We start from the raw sequence: 23,655 nt of genomic DNA, 5'->3' as shown, positions 1-23,655 counted from the left end.
TGTACTTTCCCCACGTACAAAATCTAATTATTTCATTAAAATAATTTTATTGATTTTTTTCCTTGTTGAAAGTCTATAATTATGAATTACTAAGTGTGTAAAAAATTAACAATTTATGTTTTACATTATTTCATACAGTTGATGTTTATTTTAATTGTTTTCTAAGGGATATTTTTATACATTGGTGTTACTTTTTGCGTCCCTAGCTATGAGTAAATATTAAATGTAAAGTTAGTACTCACTTATGCGTTTGAATTTGTACAGCGTGCCCCGTCATTTTTTTGGCAGTAGATTTGGATGGAGATGAATGACTTAGCGTTTCCGGTGATACTATGATGGCACTGGTAGAGGCAGGAGACGGCAAAAGAGGATCCCGAAACCCCAATGCTGCGCTACTGCGACTGCCGCCGCTTATATTTTGAGGAGGAATCGTCGGCCAGCTGGAAAAGAGAGTGCGATCGTAAAAAAATCATTTTATACCAGAAGAAATGTAAAAAAACTATTAAAACTCAATTATTTCAATACTCTTAAATTAAATTTATCTGATCGGTTCCAGAGAACAAAGACATAAACACATTTAGTGCCTCAGAGAGTGCGACGACGCGAGTGGAAATAAACTTATTTATTAATGTCTATCATAAATTGCGAACAGCCGATGCGGATGTCGTCTGATACGGCTAGGATAGGGGCGAAACGAAATTAAACGAAGGTACTTTGCGGTTGGCGCGCGATTCATTCCCACAATAATAATAATAGTCATTTTATTTTTATATAGCAAAGTTTTATACTTTGCTTTGTCAAATACAGAACCAAAAGATACATCATACACCCAGATCAAAGAAGCCACAGCCATTTTTCACTGACAAAAGATAATTCACAAAATTTCCCATAAAAAAAATGAAGAAAAGTTTCCATCCGGAAATGCATAATTTTAAGATACATGATATGAAAAATTTTAATAGATTTCTGACTTTATCTAGGCAGCAATGCTACAAATTTTAACTTGTTATCACTTAAGTATTTTAATATTTTGATTAATTAAAATTGTCCAGAGACCTACAATGAATTGGCACTGAAAAAAACTTTATTGAATTAAAAAAGAAACTTTTACACCCTGTATACCCTAAACCAAACATTTTAAGTCATAAATTTATACGAACACCTACAATGAATTGGCATTGAAAAAAACTGAATTAAAAAAGAAACTTTTACACCCTGTATACCCTAAACCAGACATTTTAAGTCATAAATTTATACGAACTTTTTTACTTATTTTTATCTGCAGCATACATTTCAGAAGTTTCTCGATTAAAATTCGGACCACTCTGTATATCGAAAAAGAAAAATTTCACGGACAAATATTGTTTCTTTCTCTAAAAAATTACATTTGCATTAAAAATTAAAATACTATTTATTTAAAGATTTCTTATGTAGAAAGTGCCTTTACGAAAAATTCATTAAAAAGTCCAAAACTTGCACCTGAGTGTGACATTTTTTTTATTATTGGCATTTTGAGAAAAATGTATTCTTCATAAAAAATTTTGCTTGTTCTAAAATGGTAATGGTTAAAAAAACAAGAACATGAAGTTAATTTTTTTCCTAAAGTCACAACGTTTCTATGGTAATATAATTTCGTGTACATTCCTTAATAGATTATTATTGACAGAATTTTAATTACAGTAATATTTTTGCTACTTTAAAATGTTAAAGAAGCTCAAAATTTATTTAGTTCAATGCTGCGGAAAGGGTGAATAGATATCGGAAAGTTTTATACTTTAACAACATCAAAAAATATGACTTTAATCAAAATTAATTATAACCATCTATCACAGAATGAAATCGAAAATAAATTACCATAGAAACGCCTTTTAATTTTTAGGACGCGAGCTTCATTGAGAAATTCGCAATTGGTAGAATAAAGGTTGATTCTACCTTCAGTTTCTATTCCATATTCGTTCCGTATTTTTATTGTATTGACGCTATACGTAATTTCGAGATATTAGAGAAATTCGCAATTGGTAGAATAAAGGTTGATTCTCACTATACCTTCAGTTTCCATTCCATATCTATTCCATATCCGTTCCGTATTTTTATTATATTGACGCTAATACCATTCCGTATCAGTTCCATACTTTTTATTATACTTATTAGGAGTTAAATGGAGGGGGCTCTGAATGTCGCTCCTTCTCATTTAGAAGTGACTGGCTCTTTTGTTTGGATTTTTTTTGGTTATAGTGTTTAAGTTTTTTTTATCAGCGTGATATTTGTTTATGTTGTAATATTTTTTTTGTAATAGTTCTATTTTTATTTGGGAATAAAGACATTTATTATTATTATACAATTTATATCATTGTATCTCTTGTAAACAATCCGGGGACATACTGTAGAAAAATGTTTATTTAATATCAATGGACAAGCTTACACACATAACTTTTATTAATAGTCTTGATTTCTAATCTAAATGGACATTTATTTAGAACAATTTATTAATCAACACACATATCAATCAGTATATCCACATTCATAGGAAATCCCTTGCAAATTTTGAACTGTCCAAATATTGGCTCATCCCCTATTAATTCTACAGCTAAGTCGTATTATTACATATAGGTGCATATGTATGTTTTTTAAAGATCTGCGTATGCTAAATACACATGCTGAATTTGAACAATTTTGGACAAGCTGATTTGAAGTAATTCAAGAAACTATACATCTATTTTTAAATTAAAACTGAACAAGTAAAATTAAAAACAATTATCCAAAAAAAAATCCTTATGGGTTTTTCGCCACTGCACTGCAAGAAAAATCTACAAAATAAAATAGTTATTTTTTGTAAACACTTCTGGGCGTTAAACCTAAACGGACGCTGCTTGTCAGAAGTTGTGTTTACAGTAATAAAAATTTGCCTAACAAAGAAAAAAATGCTTAACGTTTCGGAAAGTTCTCTCTTTCCGTCGTCGGAAGCAAGAAAATATAAAGAATCAAGAAAAAAACTATTTAAAATGTTTAAATTGAACTATTCGAGAACACTTTACTTTTTAAAACAGATACGTCTACAAGAAATCGTTGACGTTCTGTTAAAATGACATTATATTAAGTTAAACTTCAAAATTAACAATTACTACCTGATAATAACTTAATAAGGTAAAACCAAAAAGCCCAAACTTTCTGTATGATTATTTTTAAATTTCACGTATGTTATGTTTATTTATGTAATGTTCTTTAAAATCAAAGAAGCGATTGCCATACATTACTAACATCTACAGATGCATGAGCAATACATTTATTTTTATTAGATTGAATTAAAAAAGCCTCTTTTATTTTTCTTTTAGAGGCTATCGCTTCTTTCATTATAATTTTGGCGTTATTAAAATTTATTCTGTGCCCTGTGTCCCATGAATGCTGACAAATCTTAGATTTCTAAAAATCTCCCTTTCTTAAATAATCTTTATGTTCTTTAATTCTAACATTTAAGGGTCTAGATGTTTCACCAATGTAAAATTTATCGCATTCGCAGGGTATTTGGTATATTACATTTTTTGTTTGTTGTTCTGTATTCAACATAAAGATTATTTAAGAAAGGGAGATTTTCACAAATCTAAGATTTGTCAGCATTCATGGGACACAGGGCACAGAATAAATTTTAATAACGCCAAAATTATAATGAAAGAAGCGATAGCCTCTAAAAGAAAAATAAAAGAGGCTTTTTTAATTCAATCTAATAAAAATAAATGTATTGCTCATGCATCTGTAGATGTTAGTAATGTATGGCAATCGCTTCTTTGATTTTAAAGAACATTACATAAATAAACATAACATACGTGAAATTTAAAAATAATCATACAGAAAGTTTGGGCTTTTTGGTTTTACCTTATTAAGTTATTATCAGGTAGTAATTGTTAATTTTGAAGTTTAACTTAATATAATGTCATTTTAACAGAACGTCAACGATTTCTTGTAGACGTATCTGTTTTAAAAAGTAAAGTGTTCTCGAATAGTTCAATTAAAATATTTTAAATAGTTTTTTTCTTGATTCTTTATATTTTTTTGCTTCCGACGACGGAAAGAGAAAACTTTCCGAAACGTTAAGCATTTTTTTTTTGTTAGGCAAATTTTTATTACTGTAAACACAACTTCTGACAAGCAGCGTTCGTTTAGGTTTAACGCAGAAGTGTTTACAAAAAATAACTATTTTATTTTGTAGATTTGTCTTGCAGTGCAGTGGCGAAAAACCCATAAGGATTTTTTTGGATAGATGAATCCGCCACATAGATATAGAGATTTTTTAAAAACAATTAATTGGACAATACAATTAATTGGACATTAACAAAATCATAGGTTGATAACTTAAGGTATGTTGCCATTTGCCTGGTTTTCCATTGTTTTTGCCTGGTTTTGCAAAGTTTCAATTTAAAAATAGATGCAGTTTTTCCTAAATTACTTAGAATCGGCTTGTCCAAAATTGTTCAAATTTGGCAGGTGTATTCAGCAGAGACAGACCTTTAAAAAAACTATTTACGACTTTGCTGTAAAATTAATAGGGAGCCAATATTTAAACAGTTCAAAATTTGCATGGGATTTTTTGTTTGCTGCACCACCCGGTATACTATATTTATAATATTACATTATCTATTTATTATTATTCTGATAGGAATTTTCTTGTAGACATCACGTATCGCCTGAAAGTTGATATACATATTCATATTTCTAAATCCTGAAGCCCCATACCACTTCATAAAAGTTACACGACGCCCTTTCGTATTGTATAACGCAAATACACAAAGGAGACATCCTTACGACAGCCGATTATAGAAAAAATGTAAATATACACCCACCTAGCACCCTCGGTTTTCATTCCGGTTGCGCTGTGAGTAACGGTAATTTCTCCAGTCGTGTCTCCGCCAAAATCCGCCCCAGAAGTAGTGGCCATTTCCTCGATGTCCGAATCAATTCCCCTATCGAAATCCATATAGAAGGAATCTCTCGAGTCACTGGAACCCCTCCGCAGTTTCAACGACAAATCGGGCGAACTATCCTGCATCTCGAAAAATAATGCGCCCAAAGAAAAGCCCGAAATAAATTCAATATTTATCACATGTTCGCTTCTTTATTGAGTGGTTATAATATTTTGTACTATACGTTTTTTTTTAGGAATGAGACGGTTTACTGTTTATAGTTATTTTTTTAATAGCAGCTACATTATGAACGACATGACGACGATCGTTTTAGAACATTTTGAGACGTGAGCTCTCGACATTGAGCGAACACAGACTGGTGGAATCACCCATCGCAGTTGTTGGCTTTGGCTCTAAAGCTCCGTATGTAGCAGCCGTTTTGGCCTGCTGTGTGTACGTTTGTTGGGGCCGTGTAGTAATTTAGTAAAACGGCTTGAATGAAACGAGACCGGATTTTCTTCTTTAGGATCTCCAAGTCTAATAAGTTAAGCTGGAATTAAAGACATGACATTGCATACGTTGCATGCTTAATATACGACTCCTATTTTTTTATAAAACTTGCCTGTTTCAAGTAAATGAAATATAAACGATGTCTCTGCAAGCGTAGTTCTCTGATTTTAGTCTACACTTTACTATGGCATTTGCAACTTCTTGACATTCACAGCTCATGAGTTTAAAAAGACTCTAGCGGTAGCTTACTAAAATGCCGTTAATAGATATTGTGACGTCGTTCATGTCGGCGGAAAGTAATGCCTAGCTATCAGCTATCAGCATTTTGCAAGAGCACCTGTGGCTCCGTAGCTGAGGCTATCGCTTCGTGAGCGGATGGTCCGTGGTTCAAATCTCACGCCGACCAAGACTTTTTTTATATTTTTTTTTGCTTATAGCGTGATCTTATTGCATTGGTTTCACTCTTTTTGGTTGGATTGGTTTAGTTATTTGGCGGGTTGGTTAGCGTGGTTATTTGGAGGGTGTTAATTCATTGGTTAGTTGGTTATTTGGTGGGGTTGGTTGGTTTTTACTAATTTATATTTGTTTTTTATATTTTTTTATCAGTGTCGAGGTTAGTTGCGTTGGTTAAGTTGGTTATTTGGTGGGGTGGATAGCGTTGGTTAGTCCTTATTAAATTCCTATATTTCATAAAGCCGTCAAGTGCGTCACATCAACGACGTCATACCTATTTACTGCATTTTAATAAGCTACCGTTTAACGGCAGTTTAAGTACAGCTAAACTTAAATGGCAGGATTTGGAACAAGAATTGACGGCCACCATTACTGGAGGGCGCAACTGTCGCTCATAAAATACGAGAGTAAGAGGGAGAAAAAAAATTTCCGCCCACCTCCCTTCTCGTCCTAATAGTGCCAATTCACCGTGTATTGTATTATACACGTGCTAATTCTGCCCTGCCAGTGTGATTATTTAGTTCGAAGTGAGTGTATGATAGTTAATGCTCTTAAATTACGTATTTCAAAATATTTTTGTTGTGTGTATTTTTAGTGAAATTGGTAAACTATTCGTTTAATGTAAGTGTATTATAATCTAAACTTCATTCGATGTAGGTATCACTATTTTTTAATTGCCAATAACAATGAATAAATCTGTTTTGATTCGTATAAAAAAAGGTTAGAGAGAAAAATTAAATATTAATTTTGAAATTTTTTGAGGAGCAAAATAAATTGTCTTTGATGGTAAATGCTTTCTTTGTTTTATTTTCCTTGTACATCTACTTTTAATCAATTTACATGTTATTAATACTTATTTTATCAACTTAAATCAGACACTATTTTCATTGTATTGTAGAAAAATATAGGTGATTGTTAACGCATGTTTATTGTTTAAAACATTGCAATTATACGTATCTCTTTAAGCGGTTATTTAGTAAATAATTTGTTTCGCATGTAAATATTATCAATTATTTCTAGGAAGTTCTTTGTGTAAAATAAATTGGAAGAGATGATTGAATAAATCACAAAACACATATGCGGGATTAAATTTACTCATGAAACAAATTATCTAGTATCAACAGTTAAAATTTCGTCGGTTTGGAAGAAGACTATCACAACTCAAAATAATTATTTTTTTTATGTTTTTACAATGAAACGACTGCAATTTGTCTATATTTTGTGAAATTCTTGCTGCAGGCGCAGTAAGAATTACAACTTGTATTTCACATAAAAATATAGACAAATTGCAGTCGTGCCATTGGGAAAACATAAAAATTAATTATTTTGATTTGTGATAGCGATAGATGGCACTGCTAAAATTGTGAGCCACCCTCGAATCCATTTGATAAAATTTGAGATATGATTCAAAATATGATTTGGGCATCTTTTAACTTGCCAGGACAAGACGCAAAAAACAATAGATTTAGAGACTTTTACACTGGATGCGCGTTTTGCTAACCATGTTAGCATCATCAGCAGATGATTAAAAACTGACTAAGATTAAAACTATATAAACTAGATTAAAAACTTTAGGTTAGGTTAAACGTTTTAATCGTCTGCTGATGATGCTAACATGGTTAGCGAAACGCGCGTCCAGTGCAAAAGTAACATGTTTAGGTGTATTGTAGTGAATTAGTGTTTTTTTTGCTGTTATAACATCAAAGTTTCCAATACTCAACTGTAATAACTACTTATATTATTTTAATTTATTATTATTGGTAAACACTGTAAAGATGGGCCTCCAGTAAAAATTTCTGAAATAAAAATAATGAAATATCCATTAGAAAAGAGGAATTACAAGCAGTCAAGGTATAAACATACGGTCTTTAAATGTTAAATATGCATACTGTTGTTATTTTCAAAGGTACTTTCGCCTGCTTCGAAGACACGAGACAACGCTATGGAAAATTTATTTTGTACAGCGTCGCGCATCGTCTCGATTAGATGTTTCAGTTTACTTTAGTCTCCACAGTCGTTTGTAATCGTTTTAATCGTAATGTACCCTTAGATTGAGAATTCACTCACGATATTTAGACAAAACAACAAACTGATAAAGTAATAAATACACAAATACATATAAGAGTATATGTAAATACATGACTTTCGCATTTGAAAGGTTAAAAATAGCTCGATCTTTAATATTTAACTTATGTTTGTTTCATATATATATATTTATTTATCTAATCTACATTTTAATTGAAAACATTTCAGCGGCATATTTATAAATCGGAACCTTATATTCCTGTTCTAATTTACAAAATGGCACTTCGTTGGGGAATTGCCTCATCTGGTAAAATCGCTCATGATTTTGTAACAGCAGTTAAAGGTCTTCCTGTGGAGGAACATCAAGTTGTGGCTGTGGCAGCCCGATCTCTTAACAGGTAAATGTTTAATTGTTATTTTAAACTATTACAATTTTAATTTACTCTTATCTACACATTTATAGTGCAACAAATTTCGCAAATAACCATAACATTCCTAAATACTATGAAGGTTATGAAAAACTGGCAAAGGATCCGGATGTACAAGTTGTTTACATCGGCGTACTAAATCCACAACATTATGAAGTTACAATATTAATGCTTAACAATGGAAAACACGTTCTCTGTGAAAAACCATTTGCCATTAATCAAAAACAAGCAAAAAAAATGATTGATTTAGCAAAAAGCAAAAATTTGTTTATTATGGAAGCTATATGGTCTAGAACTTTTCCAGTTTATCGTGAAGTTAGAAAATTACTTGATGAAGGTGCAATTGGAGAGGTAAGTTATTTTGAAAAAATCGCTAATTTTAGGGTACATTTTTTATTATATGTTTTGTAGATAAAACATGCTCAAATTGACTTCGGCTTTCCCTTAGAGAATGTTGATCGTATCAAAGATAAACAACTTGGAGGTGGAGCGATTTTAGATTTGGGAATTTATATTTTACAATTCCAACAATTTATTTACAGAGAACTAAAGCCAGTTAAGGTTGTAGCGGCAGGTCATATTACCAAAGAAGGTGTAGATGAATCCGCATCTGCTATATTCACATATCCCAATGGAAAGACTGCAGTGGTAACCTGCAATGCTACTGCGCAAATGACTAATGAAGGTTAGAATTTAATAATAAGGTTCTTGCCTAAAATTGATTTAAATTCATAGATATACTGTACGATCGAAATAACGGCTTAAATTTGGCTTGGAAATGACCAATGACATTAACAGAGCATCACAATATAACCTCATTTGCTGTCGTTCATTCGCGAACTTCGAGTTCCGGGCTTTACGCCCTGGGGCTACTCGAGAACGGTTCTGAAAGAAGCGGAGTGAGAGTATCGCGTTCTTGAACAGTTCAGAGCTGCTCAACTGCGTGAAAGGAGGACAGCAATTGGAGATGGTGATAAATGACATTCGCCGTCTAATTTTACATACAGGGAGGCTCCAAGGAGAACGACAGTTTGTATTGAGATAAAATTTTGTGAGCATATGTAGGTTAATTCAGAGCACTTTTTAAAAATATAAAGAGTTCTACAGGGTGTCTCCCAAAAAAGTTATATATCAAAGTTGTGCTTTTTGTAATGGAACACCCTATATATTAATTGATTTTTGGCTTCTGGAAGAAAAACAAAGATGAGTTTTATAAGAACAGTATATGACTAAAATGTAAGGTTTTTGACATATTTAACATTTTCTAGAAATAAAGAACAATTTTTAAATTACAATAAAAGTTACCTAAATTGGAATTTACCTGGTATAGCCTAATACGTAGTTAAATTAACTATTGCACTTTATATCAAATTAAAACTTGATCCAAAAAGTTATACAGGGTGGGACAAAATTAATATTGAACATTGGTCACCTTTAAAAGCATGTTCGGTACTCTTTTATTTTAAATGGAACACCCAGTATATTATTCCGATATTGAATGAAGAATTAATGTCTCTTCAGAATACTGTTAAGGTTGCCTACCCCTAAAACAAAGATTTTCCTATATATTTTCATTTACATGATTTGATCTGAGTAGATCTTTATTATTTGATAAACTTTAGGTGGCTGTGATAATATGTCTGACGTTACTTCAACATAGCTGTCTAATTAGTCTAACTTTAACAACTAGTTATAATTTTGTGTCAGTTAAAATAAAAAAAAATTCTCAGAAATTTGCCGAAAATGCAAACTTATCTTACATCAAAGAGAATTGAATGATTCTATTATTTTATTTTTGCTCCTGATTTTATCTAGTTGTTTTTTATGGGGATATGTTAAAGACAATGTTACAAAACTCCAACTATTGTTGACAACATGGGAAAAATTATTGTAGCTGCTTTTCGAGGTAGAACTCCACATATGCATTTTAAAATGAAAAGATCCTTTTGAATTTAATCTCAAGTAGGAATATTGTATGTAGCCCTGTCTAAACATAAACGTATCAAGTAAAACATTGTGTTTAAACGAAAAAAACGGACGGTTTATTTGAACTGAATTGAGTCGGAACACCGTCTAGAAATCTACCGTCAGTTAGGTAACACGTTATGTCTAGACGTAACCTTAGGTTCATTCATTTACCATAAATCTTCTGATTTCTATTTTAATTTATAATTTTAGGCAGAACCTTCGCTTGAAGATTTTTTAGTAATAGAAAAATCGAATTTTACAGCGCAATCGATTTTTATTCTGACACTGATTGAATGCATTCGGTAGACGTCCTCGGTTAGTAATCATTTAGTAATCTATTACTGATCATGTACTGAATGCACCTGAAAATTTCCGATGACTAATCAGCCATTGCTAATCGGAGGCCATTTTTGCAGTCGTTTCCAAAGAGCGATTTGGGATTAACGATTGCCGATTTGCTTATATAAAAAGTGTTAAGTATATGACAATATCTGAATGGCATGCAAGTTTATTTACAGAAGAGAATGCTGTTGATGCATTGGTTATTATTTATTTCATAGTTATTTATAAATTTGTAAACAAAATTATTAGTATAAAAATTAAAGTAAAAAAATAAATATTATTTATTAAAAACAAACAGCATAAATGAAAAAGATTTAAATAAATGAAGTAATATAAAAGTCAAAAATCATATCAAAAAGTAAATAAAAACTAGCGCCCTCTCCTGTTAATCGTAGAATTTAAAGAAGGCATTCAGAAAAATTACAAATCACTAGACGACGAATCTTAAATTACCGATTAGGTACCAATCAGATTCCTTCAGCTGAATGCAGCCATTGATCTGTGTCAAGTCAAAGAGAGAATAGGATAATATGACGTACCTTTGAAATATCGCTAAACAAATGTATATGCTAAACCTTGGCTATACCTATATCCGAATTGATTACCTCATGAAATACTATTTTGTTTCAGCTGTTATTATCGGTACCAAAGGAACTATTCGAATTCCAACATTCTGGTGCCCTACTACTTACTCTATTAATGGCAAAATTAAAGAAATCCCTTTAATCGAGAATACTGGAACGTTCAATTATACTAACTCGGCGGGGCTTGCTTACGAAGCCGCAGAAGTTCGAAAACAAATAATTCAAGGTAAAATAGAAAGCGACCAGATTACACATGAAGAGACCTTGCAACTTTCAGGATGGATGGATATATTAAGAAAAGAAGTTGGGGTGATTTTCCCCGAAGACTCAGATTAAGTCTTTTTTAATTATTGTTATCTATATATTTTTCACTATTTAAAATAAATATCTCCTTACTTGTATTATTCTACTCGTTTTGATAAAGTTCAATTCAAAATTTACCTTCCATGGTAAAAAGCCAATTCCTAGAAACGGACCTTTTTTTATATATGACTTAATTTTATATATTTTATGTTTAAAATAAGAAAAGGTCAAGAAATATATTGTTCCAAATATGGTTTCCTTGTTCTTTTCACGAGTAAGGCTGTACACACCATCGCACAGTGGGGTATTTGACACTGATACTTGATCGAAATTTTTTTATGTAGACCTTATATAAATTATTGCTATTTTCAGTTAAAGAGGAAATAATATGAACAAAATAAAGGATAATTCGTCGATTCTAAAAAAAGAAAGAAAAATCACTGTTCCAGTGTTTCCACGGTCAGTGCCAGTAGTAATATCGCAACTACTACTACTAATGCCACGACTGATCCGCGAGCAATGCCCATACCACTAAAGTCGCTACTAATGCCAAATTGTGCTATACTGCTAATGGCACTAATGCGATCGCTTTGTACACAACAATGCCATCGCGGTTTACACCTCGCATTAGTATATCACTGATTGGCAAATTAGAGGAAACCAAGAATGTTTTTCTCATTTTATCAGCAAAATCGCAAAAAGTCGCAGTATTTTATTTTACTGTATGAAAGCCCAATGTTTACTAAGTAAAACGTATATAGACAATATGCTGAATTCTTCGAAATGCGCAACTAAATCTTCAAGTATAATAAAAATGTCAAATTTTCTGAACGCCTAACTTTTAGTTGCAAAAAAATCGTTAGTATAGAGAATATCAAAATAAATAATACGTTTTTGTAGAATACATACCTGCAGCTTGCTGAGCCATTTTCAATCAAAACAATAATATCAACGTAAAAAGAGCACAAGAACAACAACAATTTATAATTTTAAACATAAAATTTAGCCATTTACCTCTTATCTGTGAGAACTAACAACTTTGACGTTTCGTTGAAACAAATGAATGCAACTAAACACACCCATAGCAACGCCATTCATGGCAGAGATGATTTAACTTATCATTTATCTTTTTTTGGGAAATCTTAAACACATTTGCTTTTTCGAATTTCACTATTATTGTATTCACGGCTGTATTCCGTTGCAAAACCAGGTGAACCACCGGTAAATTACGGTAAAGAGCGGTTCCTGAAAAAAAAATGAATATTTGGTTAATGAAATTTATTTACCTTTACTGCCTACCTCCATTGCTTTTGGAGGTAAATACAAAATATTACAACAAATTTTAGAAATTAAATGAGAATTTCACTCGAACTTCCAATATTTGCTTGGTTTCTGTCACATAAATGACATTGATTGACAAACAAAACCAGAAAAACCAGTCTGCTCGCGCTGGTTAGTTTGGTGACAGTTATAACCGAATTTTTCAGGAACCGTGTTCCGTACTAAGAAAACTTCCAGGACACCGATAGAAACGGAACATAAAACCATAACCAAGGTAAGCAACGGAATACACCCTTAAATAAGAAAAAAAACATAAAAAAATACATCAAAATGATTAAAACCAAAATATAAACACACGAGAGAGTAATGTCAATTTGTGCCATTACGCCTAAAGTTAAAGTTAACTTTTGAAATGGCCCTGAATACGCAAAAATGCATACGTGAAAAAATTCAGCCAATGGAATTGTTGAAGATCGATACACTGATCTTCCCTACATTGGTGTGGACTTATAAACTGATAAAATATTAAATAGAAAAGTTTTAGGGATTAGCCATAAGATACAAATTTTAAATTTTTGGGGGTTTTCCGGAAAGCGTAGCGGATATAACGTGTTTTTTTAATGTAACACCGTATTTTTTATTGTATTTTCAGATTCTGTGTAAAATTCTACAACTTTTATATACAGGAAGCGTCTCAAAAGTGGTTCACCCCCTATAATTTTTTTATTTTTTCAGATAAAAAGACGAAATTTGGAATGTTAGTATCTTAGATTAAGAATAAAGTTAGTATACAAAAAATTACTACAACTTTTGACATAGAAGATATGTATCTACACACTTTTTGTCTTTTCATGACGTTATCCATTATCCATTAGGGCATTTTCATCGTTGGATACATAAGGAATCAAACACTCCACCGATTTCGTCAAAAAAATAGATTTTTAAACTTTTTGTACATATATTACATACATAAGGAATTCACACCATCGATTTCCTCTGTATAAAGATTTCATATACAGGGTGATTCCTGTAAGTCGGACATGCTTTCGGGGAATGATAGGGGACGTCGAAATATGAATTTTGATATAGCACACTATGGGTCGGAAATGCCTCTTACGCAAGATACAGGGTGTTAAAGTTTTAGAAAAATTAAAAATATTCTTCAATAGCTTTTTAACAGTTGAAGGTATCGTTATAAAATTTCATTATAGGAGTCTACCTAACAGAGACACTTTAAATGTAAAAAGAAGAGGTTTTAGTTTCAACCAGTGGCGTAGATGTGATACGCATCGGGTAATTTTTCCAAAAAAAATAGTACGCCACTGATAAAAATAAAAAAATTTAAAGATTTTTTTTATTTACTCTGTTTATTTCCAAGAAAAAATGTCTCTTGCAACTTTCTCCACTGTACTTTTTACTATTAGCTCTAAATAATTTTTTAAAAAATTATAAATTTAAACTAGAATTTTTTTTTATTGTTAATAATAAAATTCTTAGTTTTAAAGTAGTTATAATAATTCGCATATTTAAGGTTCTCATTAAAAAAAATATTTATTTCTAAATTGTGACAAAATGGTGTTAGATAGAAGAAAGTTGCAAGAGACATTTTTTCTTGGAAATAAACCGAGTAAATAAAAAAACTCCGAAATTTTATTATCATTATCAGTGGCGTACTATTTTTTTTGAAATATTTCCCGATGCGTATCACAGCTACGCCACTGGTTGAAACTAAAACCTCTTCTCTTTACATTTAAAGTGTCTCTGTTAGGTAGACTCCTATAATAAAATTTTATAACGATACCTTCAACTGTTAAAAAACTATTAAAGAATATCTTTAATTTTTCAAAAACTTTAACACCCTGTACCTTGCGTAAGAGGCATTTCCGACCCATAGTGTGCTATACCAAAATTAATATTTCGACGTCGCCCATCATTCCCCGAAAGCATGACCGACTTACAGGAATCACCCTGTATAGAAATGTCATAACCCTATGTTAATAATATATAAAACTTGCATGATTTTAACTTAAAGGCCTTAAGTTTTAAGGCGTTGTATTTAATTAAATAATGTGCAAAATAATAGTATTCTTAAAGTATTACAATTATTTTTATTCGATTACTTCTAAATCTAAACAGATATAATACAAAAAGTAAATTTAAGATTCTTTTTACTATTTAGTTTTCTATATCCATTTAAAAACTTAGCGCAAATAAACGAGTCCATTAATATATATTTTCGTAATCCTAGCGCATAAAGAAATAAACCTAATCTAAGGAAAAATAATGTAGAAAAATCTAGCCAAATTGTAAAATACCATATAATTGAAAAAAATAATTAAAAGTTGACTTGGAAATAAAGATCGATATCATTTAAAATAATTTCCAAGCCAACTAGAAGTCGTGGGTTTTTAATCATGTGGTATTACAATGTTAAATTTATACCTTTACACATACACAGTTATCTTAATGAAAATATCAAGTTTTAAATATAAAATAATAATTAGGTTTAGATAATTGAAATTATTATGTTCACAGCATTTTCACTTTGGGGTCAGTTCTAATATTAATTTTTATTTCATTGTATATAACCTATTTTACTATATATATATAACAATGTTTTATAGTTCATTTAAAAAACAAAATATAATTTATTTCCCTATGCAACCTTTCCACAATAAACCTCCGCAAGACATAGAAACAATTAAATAAACAATAACAATTATCACACCTCCAATAATTACATAAAGTTTTATGTTTTTCCAGTACATAGACCTAGCCAAGTTTCGACTAGTATGACGAAATGATACTGACTAAAAAAATAATTATTAAAGTCAATTCAGATAATACAAACATATTACTTACGCCACTATTTAAATTTTCAGCTTTGTTTACTAGTAATTCTAATCGTTCACCTCTCATTGAAACATTATCTGAAAACATATTAAAAAGTTAAACAAAGCCGTTCTCAGAACTACGTTACGTCGCTGGCAACACTGGTTGACACTTCAAAGAACCAGTGAGAGTTGTCCTAAATTTAAAATTGACAGCTGTTTGAATTTTGTACAAATCTGTTTGGTTCGTTGACGTGTGTCACTGGCGACACTACGAAGTTCTGAGAACGGGGCATAAACATGTTACTTTACGTTATAAATACAGTAGAGACTCGATAATCCAAAGAAAGTTAATCCGGATGTACGTCAAGCTTAAATTATGTACCATGTCAACCGGATCGCATTATTCGATAATCCGATTTTTTTATCGTTACATACATCGCCACCGCACAGTGGTTCCCCTTAATTAGCTGCGCGGTCATAACTGTTAGATATCTAGATATAGCTTGACTGCACCTTTTTTAATAGAAATTGATAACAAATGCTAAATAAATGTATATAAAAAACTTAATGTTATATGTATTAAAAAAATTGGGCCCAGTTCGTGTGATTTGCATTTTAAGTTCTAACTATTCGAAAAGGTATACAGATTATGTTTGCACATATGTACACGTTTTTTTATATTGAAGAGGTCAAATTTATTTTAAATGTTGAAAAAATAAAAGAGACAGTCGTTTCATTTTATAAATACAATTTTATTGTTAATTGATATATAGTGTGTCCACGAAATAAGTTGACACGAAGAGAAAAAAATAAGTTACTTTTATTTTAAGACAAAAAGTCAATCTTTAACCACCCGGTACAAGATCCGGCGGCAATTCGCGGCAGCCAGTGGCAATTAATTTATATGCAATATACTTTAGGCAACAAGTATTATCATGCCGTTTAAGAGGGTTTGAAAGGGAAAGTAGTTAAAAGTCTTAAAGAGTGACAAGCAAAAATGTAAAAATACTATTTTTGTTGCCTTCAAATAAATTGCCATAAACTAATATTACTTAGGTTTAATTAAGTACAAAAAAGAAAAAAAAAACAGTTCTTTTTACCTTCTTTTCGAACGTCCATTACAGAAAAGGCAACAGCTTTTATCAATTTTAATAAAATAAGTAATTAATTGGCGTCATCTGAAAACTGTTTATGTCAGCTTGATACCAGTAGCAAAAATGTGACATTTCTAATAAAAAAAAGCGCTACACTAGGCTTACTTGATTTTGTTATTTATTATATATATGAATATAAGAAAAGTATTAGCAACAGTTTCATGCAAACATTTTGAAATTAATATTTCTAAGTAATGACCTATCTGGGAACCACTGTCCACCGGTTCTAACTTCTCTTAAGAGCAAAAAAGTTCCGCTTTAATCGGTGAGCAACAAAGAGACACTGTTTGGCTGCATCGGTTTGTCAAACCTACTGACAGCAGCCGGACGTGTTGTAATGTAGCCATAATGTGTAGTACAATGACAAAAAAATATTGCATTTAAAAAACAAACTAAAATATTTGATTAGTTTAAATAATATAGTACATATACCGGGTGCGTCTCAATAGTAGCTCACCCGTATAATTTTTTTATAAAAAAAAAACGAGAATTGGTCTGTTAGTATATGACATAAATTAGGATTGATTGACGTATTCAATTGTTTTTGGTCACTTCCTGTTTCACCAGAAATGACTATATCTTTTGATTTTTAAATGTCACCCTCGGTATATTTTTACTTTATTCGATAGAAATTGACACTCTGAATAGAATGACGTATCATATATCAACTTTTGACATTTTCGCTTAAAACAAAGTCGTATTTTAAATTTCAATCTAAACTGTAATAGCTGTGTTAAAAACACCAAGTTTTTTAATCAAGGAGTCTTGGAAAAATACACATTTGAATTTGATTTGAAATTTTGTGGATTTGTCAGTCTTTATGGAGCTTATTTTATGTCATTTATTATTTATTCTACTACTGATAGTGACACTATCGCTATTTATCGAAAAGGACTCTAAAATAGTTGGTTGTGTAGCGTGCGGTAGATCTCGGCAAAAATTGAGTGAAATAATGGAACTTTTCGCTAGCAAGTGACTCTATAATATACATACATGTAGTAAACCGATCATTTATGAAATTCACTTAAATTAACTAATTATATATTTTTTCTTGCATTTTTGCTTTTATTTACTACTTGTCAAAGATTAGACGTCAAAGAATTTAGATACGTCAATTTGACTTACCTGCTTCAGTAGCGTATCGGATGTTTTTAATAAATAATTATTAAAACTTATCTATTTTTATTATAATAATATGTTTTTATAACAATTTTAATAACTACCAACATTTTATTCACAACGTAAAATAAAAAAAAAATATTGAGTCTACCCTACATCATAGTTTTACATTTTTTAAATAAAATTAGAACGGCACTGATAAACCGGAATTTAAGTCGGCCATATTTGAGTCCCATCGCGGTGGACCAAGATTTTTGATATGCTCCTTCCTTAGTCTTCTTATTCAAAGAAAAAATACCGAAAGTGTCATTTAAAAATCAAAAGTTGTAGTCATTTCCGGTGAAACAGGAAGTGACCGAAAACTATTGAATACGTCAATGAATCCCTAATTTATGTCATATACTAACATACCCTTTGAATAAGAAGACTAAGGAAGGAGCATATCAAAAATCTTAGGTACACCGCGATGGGCCTCAAATATGGCCGACTTAAATTCCGGTTTATCAGTGTCGTTCTAATTTTATTTAAAAAATTTAAAACTATGATGTAGGGTAGACGTGGGGTAGACTCAATAATTTGTTGTTTTATTTTACGTTGTGAATAAATGTTGGTAGTTATTAAAATTGTTATAAAATATATAATTTAATAAAATAGATAAGTTATATTGGGCATTTATTACCACAAACATCCGATACGCTACTGAAGCAGGTACGAACGTATCTAAATTCTTTGACATCTAATCTTTGACAAGTAATAAATAAAAGCTAAATGCAAGAAAATATATAATTGTTAATTTAAGTGAATTTCATAAATGATCGGTTTACTACACGTATGTATATTATATAGTCACTTACTAGCGAAAAGTTGTTCCATTATTTCACTCAATTTTTGCCGAGATCTACCGCACGCTACACAACCAACTATTTTAGAGTCTTTTTCGATAAATCGCGATAGTGTCACTGTTAATTTAAATTCTGCCACAATTTCCATCTAGATTTACTACCTTTATACAACTATCGGTAGTAGAATAAATAATAAATAACATAAAATAAGCTCCGTAAAGACTGACAAATCCACAAAATTTCAAATCAAATTCAAATGTGTCAAATGAATCGTCACACAGAACTGTCAATGATCCCCACCCTAGAGAGCTTTTATGGTGGCTTTTCCGCCCACCATGCATGAATACATGGATAGCATTATGCTCCTTCCTTAGTCTTCTTATTCAAAGAACATACCAAATCTCGTTTTTTTAACTGAAAAATAAAAGATATAGGGGTGAGCCACTTTTGGGACGCACCCGGTATACTCAGTATACACTAAGAGCGCGTGCACACACACCGGCAAAATCGGTGCCGAAGCCGTCGTCGACTTTGCACACGTCCCGACATGCGACAGTTGCATTTAATTCTATTGAATTTGCCGGACCACGACCATTTTACTGAAGAGATCAGAGCGTTTTCACACACACCGGCAAAATCGGTGCCGGTGCCGGTCCTGAAGTCGACTGCAATATAAATAAAATGGCTCCTTCACATATACTCCGATCTGGTAAAATTGCCGTGGACCGGCAAATTCAATAGAATTAAATGCAATTGTCGGAACGTGTGCAAAATCGGTGCCGGTCCCGGTCCTAAAATCGATTGCAATATAAATAAATTAGCTCCTTCACATATACTCCAATCTGGTAAAAATAGTTGTGGCATTTACATGTGTGGAAGTAAATCGCATAGGGATCTTATTAAGTCGGAGTGAGAGAAATGCGACAGACCGACGCGACGGTTTGCTGTTGCGGCGTTGCCATACGCCTTTCTCTATCAAGTAAAGTAAAATCACGATCGCAAACCGCTTATTTTTAAAAGACTTTTTTTCAAGAGATAACTAGATAAAATCATTAAACATGTTTCTGAGCATATGAAATGGAATTATAAGGATATCGTTAGGGTGTCATTTTTTTATAAGGATATATATTAACGAGAAAACGTCAGTAATCGCGATAAATTTTTTCTTTGTTAGGCAAATTTTTATGACCAATGAGTTTGAAAATCGTTTATATTCTTGAGTGTTTGTAAACATTCCCTCCTTACAAATGGGAACATTATCTCTATTACTACACTAAAATACCTACCTATATTTTTCACCATTATGTTCTTTAACTCGTCAAGTTCACTATGAACTTTTGATATAGTATCGACATCATGACTTTCTGAATAGTGTTTCATTTCATTAGCCAAAACCCTGGCGAAGTCTGTATTTAATGAATAGGCTATAGCAGTATCTGCGGTGGGGCCGTAATGGGATTGAAACCTTCTTTTTATTTCATTGAGAAACAAAAATGCCCTACTTCTCTCAAACTCCTAAAAATATCTTAAGATATTATTCAGTTAGTATACCTATATCACTTCCCTACATTATCTGTAATACATAAATATATAATCCTGTTCTCACAAACATAATGAAATAAGTAGCTTCCATGTGAATATGTAAGCTTATCATCCTGTGGGGATATTTTTGCAATTATCTGTTCAGTAACTTCTATAAAATTACCAGCACAACTTGCATATTTCGCTAGGACTGTAGTTCCTCTTGAAATAACACTGAATAAAATGGGCATCTACAAAACAACATTTTCATACCTAATTGTTTAATTTATGAACTTACAATACCGTTGAAGTTGTTTATTTAAAACATAAGAACACAAAATTCTTTGAAACTAATAATATTTAATGCCACCAAAAGATCCACCAGTAACTAGAAAATTAGTTTTTATACGATCACGACAGATCTGACCACTATTTTTCGAGACCAAAACATTGAAATCAAAGAATATTAATACCAAGAAAAATGCAAGAAAATTGAAATTCAACCTAAAAATCAAAACCTGTCAAAACATCCATAAAACAGAACAACAAACGCAGAAAGTATGGGCAGAAAGGCACAGAATACGAACATGGAATACGAAAACTATGACGAAAACAGAAAGGTACAAACAAAAGAATTTTACTAGTTCGTCATAAATTAGTAATGGGTAATGGAAGGGTAATGGGGTACTAGGCAGGGTTCGAAAAACTACACATTACCCCATAGTATTGTACCTGTTCTGTGGTATATGTTACCCCTTTTGTTACCCTTGATCACTCCTTATTATGGATAATACAAGGATGTTACTCTTAAAAACTACATAAAATACATTGCATCTGATTACATGTAGTTAATCAAGTAATCAACGTAGACTAGATATTTGGTTAAAGTCGTAGTAAGTAGTAATGCATGTAGTAATGGTCGTAGTATATTCTGTGGTTAAAGTTAAAGCAGGAAAAGGCAGTCAGGGTGCAGCCACACTCAGGGTTCGGAAAACTACATGTTACTTTTAAAAACTACATAAACTACATAACATGTAGCCTCATGTAGTTAATGTAGTTTATGTAGAGGGTGTAGTTTATGTAACCTATGTATGTAACTTTCAAATGTCAAAGGTTTGATGTGAGGTTATAATAAGTTGAAGCTTTAAAAACACATAATGTATTTAAGAAAACAGGAGAAATATGGCTTTAAATATAATATTTACATCATATTATCTCTATTACACCTCATACAAAGGAAAAATATTCATAATATCAATACATGGTTTATTAACGTAGTTTTCATGTAGTTAATGAACGGGAAAAGACGTAGTTTTTGAAGAAAAACTACACGTAGTTAATCAGGTAAATTACGTCTTAGTTAACTACTTCCGAACCCTGGCCACACTATCCTAAAAACGGCGTATCGGCGTAACGGCGTAACGACCTTGAATCGATTTCCAGTAATTCTATTGGCTGAAACATTCACCTGTCAAAAATATTCGGTTTCAACTCTTTTTTTGTATCATGTAACGTACCGTATGATCGAAAAAAAACGGCGTCAGCCATGGCTATGAAATGAACATCGCTGTCATTTTATATGTTGATGTAAAATTATATGGGGAATGTCATCGATCGTCATTTCCAAGCCAACTGGACGCCGTTTTTTTTTCGAACATACGGTTGATACGGTATTATGTATCATACAAATATGGAGTGTAGAGTGTAATATTTAGTCGATACAGGGTCTGCTTTTGGCCGCTATTAAAAAATTAAGTCCCATTGTTGCTAAAATTTACTTTCTTCCCTACAAATCAATAATATAAACAGTAATGTATATGGTGACAAGTATTTTCATTTAGGTCAAAATAACTATTAACTAATGTTTTAAATACCTTCTGCTGATGAAATAATATTCTTGGCATTTGGTTGAATAGAAGACTCCTTAATTTTTTTTGTACCTTTTTGTATTGATTTGATTAGATGTGTAGAAGCATCGACCTAAGATATATGAAGTACAACAAAATTTACTTTTCAAATAAAAAACAATAATAGACACCCCTTTATTCCATACCTGATAGGCTTATTTATTATAGTTTCTCAAAAAACTATAAATATGGTCTCAATTCTTGAATATAACAGTGTGCTCGTAAACGGTCAATATCACCATGTTTCAAATCACTAATTCCACTTTCAGTGCCTTGCGCTGTGTAGATTTTCATTCTGGGTGAGTTTAAAACACTTGAGAGACTAATTTATTAGGAAAATATAACGAATTCAAAGTATTTTTCACTTTTCTTTGAACACATTCCATTTAAAATCGAACTATCAAAATAATGCCATTGGTCGTTATTTTTAATAATCATAAAAATACCCATTAAACTTGATTTTATAACTAATTTTCATACAGAAAGTTATATGATATTGTTGCGAAATAATTTACTTTAAATTCTTTGATATTTTCATAAGTATTTTTAAGAAAAACAGATACTAAATTTAAAATTTATAACTAATTGGCAACCAGTAATACACCTTTGGATACGTCATTGCCTTAATATCTCACCGGTCGCTTCCGACATAAAATAAGTACTTATATAAAAAACAAAAGAATTTCAATTGGGATTCGCAGACGCGGCGTGCGATGTAGACTCTAATCCTAACTTTCTGGCGCTTGAGGAATGCGACGTTATGGGAACTGGCCAGCCCATAATTTAGCCCTCTTGAGTTGTTGTTAGAGAATTGTCTGCAGGCGTACGATGTCTGTCAAGGTAGTCTTGATGCCGAGGCGCCGGTCAAGTTCTACCACGAAATTCCGCATTCCTAGGTACCTTCGTTTACGGGGGGGATTGTTAAGATTCGTCTAGTCGGAGAGACGACGCTTGCAATTCACCCCGTAAATGCTAGGAGCTATAAACTTGGGAATGTTTTTTGTTACTTTTTTTAAAATAATTTTTCCAATTATTTATAGGAAGTTCCAGCATGTTTCCAGTTTGCCCCATTACAAAATAGAACATTTTGATCAAGCAAATTAATCGTAATAACACAGATGGGGTCGAAAAAAGGCGTCAAGATACCGTTATATCAAAGTTAAATGCAGTTGGATAATTTCTTGCCAGTAAAATAATATGGTTTTTGCTCTCGAACGGCATATCTAAAGTAACGTTGCTCCAATTTTTCGATAATAAGGTAACTTTAATTGATGTATTTCTTCATTTCTTCTCTTATTTTTGAACGTTACAGGAAATTCGTTGAAAAATCAATCACCGCAACCGGCTTATCTTCACCTAACCTTAAATCAGAAGTGGTTCGAAAATATATAAATGAAATACAAGAGAAATACAAATAACAAGAAACGTTTAATAACTATATTGATAATTCAGAATTGAAAATACGTAAGCTGCATAGAAATATGTGACG

The 23,655-nt window shown here is 31.6% G+C and overlaps 3 protein-coding genes and 1 long non-coding RNA gene across 9 annotated transcripts in view; 1 reads left to right on the top strand and 3 right to left on the bottom strand.

Moving 5' to 3' along the window:
• The window catches only part of LOC115888186 (proton channel OtopLc-like), a 29,238-nt gene extending 23,784 nt beyond the window's left edge, over positions 1-5,454 (bottom strand). For both annotated transcript variants that reach the window (XM_030907808.1, XM_030907809.1), the window contains exons 1-2: positions 4,836-5,454; positions 243-440 (exon numbers count right to left, since the gene is read on the bottom strand). In XM_030907808.1, the coding sequence (XP_030763668.1) occupies positions 243-440; positions 4,836-5,041 (404 nt within the window). In that variant the 5' untranslated portion in view covers positions 5,042-5,454. The remainder of the gene's footprint in view (positions 1-242; positions 441-4,835) is intronic.
• Positions 5,455-6,387: 933 nt separating this feature from the next.
• On the top strand, positions 6,388-11,609 carry LOC115888187 (trans-1,2-dihydrobenzene-1,2-diol dehydrogenase-like). Of its 4 annotated transcripts, none has more exons than XM_030907812.1 (5): positions 6,388-6,479; positions 8,112-8,281; positions 8,347-8,662; positions 8,723-8,996; positions 11,252-11,609. In XM_030907812.1, the coding sequence occupies exons 2-5, from the start codon at positions 8,160-8,162 to the stop codon at positions 11,539-11,541; spliced, it is 1,002 nt and encodes a 333-aa protein (XP_030763672.1). In that variant the 5' UTR covers positions 6,388-6,479; positions 8,112-8,159; the 3' UTR covers positions 11,542-11,609. The 4 variants fall into 4 exon arrangements, with proteins under 4 accessions (XP_030763672.1, XP_030763674.1, XP_030763673.1 ...); XM_030907814.1 differs by lacking the exon at positions 6,388-6,479 and adding an exon at positions 7,574-7,709; XM_030907813.1 differs by lacking the exon at positions 6,388-6,479 and adding an exon at positions 7,828-7,955.
• Positions 11,610-14,879: 3,270 nt separating this feature from the next.
• LOC115888238 (vesicle-associated membrane protein 7) lies at positions 14,880-20,967 on the bottom strand. 2 transcript variants are annotated; one of them, XM_030907897.1, is made up of 6 exons: positions 20,847-20,950; positions 20,563-20,763; positions 20,307-20,510; positions 20,025-20,253; positions 15,652-15,719; positions 14,880-15,599 (listed from the first exon to the last, which is right to left on the bottom strand). In XM_030907897.1, exons 3-6 carry the CDS (start codon positions 20,508-20,510, stop codon positions 15,438-15,440), a joined length of 663 nt encoding a protein of 220 aa, XP_030763757.1. In that variant the 5' UTR covers positions 20,563-20,763; positions 20,847-20,950; the 3' UTR covers positions 14,880-15,437. The 2 variants fall into 2 exon arrangements, with proteins under 2 accessions (XP_030763757.1, XP_030763756.1); XM_030907896.1 differs by having other exon boundaries at positions 20,563-20,967.
• A 699-nt stretch (positions 20,968-21,666) lies between these two features.
• Positions 21,667-22,824, bottom strand: LOC115888219. Its single transcript, XR_004051222.1, has 4 exons — positions 22,313-22,824; positions 22,134-22,239; positions 21,946-22,045; positions 21,667-21,727 (listed from the first exon to the last, which is right to left on the bottom strand). It is a non-coding gene; the product is annotated as an uncharacterized LOC115888219 (long non-coding RNA).
• Positions 22,825-23,655: the final 831 nt, after the last annotated feature.

This window comes from Sitophilus oryzae, unplaced genomic scaffold (assembly GCF_002938485.1).
Source record: "Sitophilus oryzae breed Bouriz unplaced genomic scaffold, Soryzae_2.0 scaffold_690_pilon_pilon, whole genome shotgun sequence".
Classification (NCBI taxonomy): Eukaryota; Metazoa; Arthropoda; class Insecta; order Coleoptera; family Curculionidae; genus Sitophilus; species Sitophilus oryzae.
The sequence above is the reverse complement of the archived record's forward strand: the minus strand, read 5'-3'. Positions and strand labels throughout refer to the sequence as shown.

What these genes read in the sequence shown, in the direction of transcription:
- LOC115888238 (XM_030907896.1), bottom strand. Translation starts at nt 20,510, where the DNA reads ATGCCCATTTTATTCAGTGTTATTTCAAGAGGAACTACAGTCCTAGCG. An exon ending in ATTTATGTATTACAGATAAT is followed by an intron (nt 20,254 to 20,306) that starts GTAGGGAAGTGA and finishes AGATATTTTTAG; the next exon opens with GAGTTTGAGAGAAGTAGGGC. An exon ending in CATAATGGTGAAAAATATAG is followed by an intron (nt 15,720 to 20,024) that starts GTAGGTATTTTA and finishes ATATGTTTTCAG; the next exon opens with ATAATGTTTCAATGAGAGGT.
- LOC115888187 (XM_030907812.1), top strand. Translation starts at nt 8,160, where the DNA reads ATGGCACTTCGTTGGGGAATTGCCTCATCTGGTAAAATCGCTCATGAT. An exon ending in ATGAAGGTGCAATTGGAGAG is followed by an intron (nt 8,663 to 8,722) that starts GTAAGTTATTTT and finishes TATGTTTTGTAG; the next exon opens with ATAAAACATGCTCAAATTGA. An exon ending in TGCGCAAATGACTAATGAAG is followed by an intron (nt 8,997 to 11,251) that starts GTTAGAATTTAA and finishes ATTTTGTTTCAG; the next exon opens with CTGTTATTATCGGTACCAAA.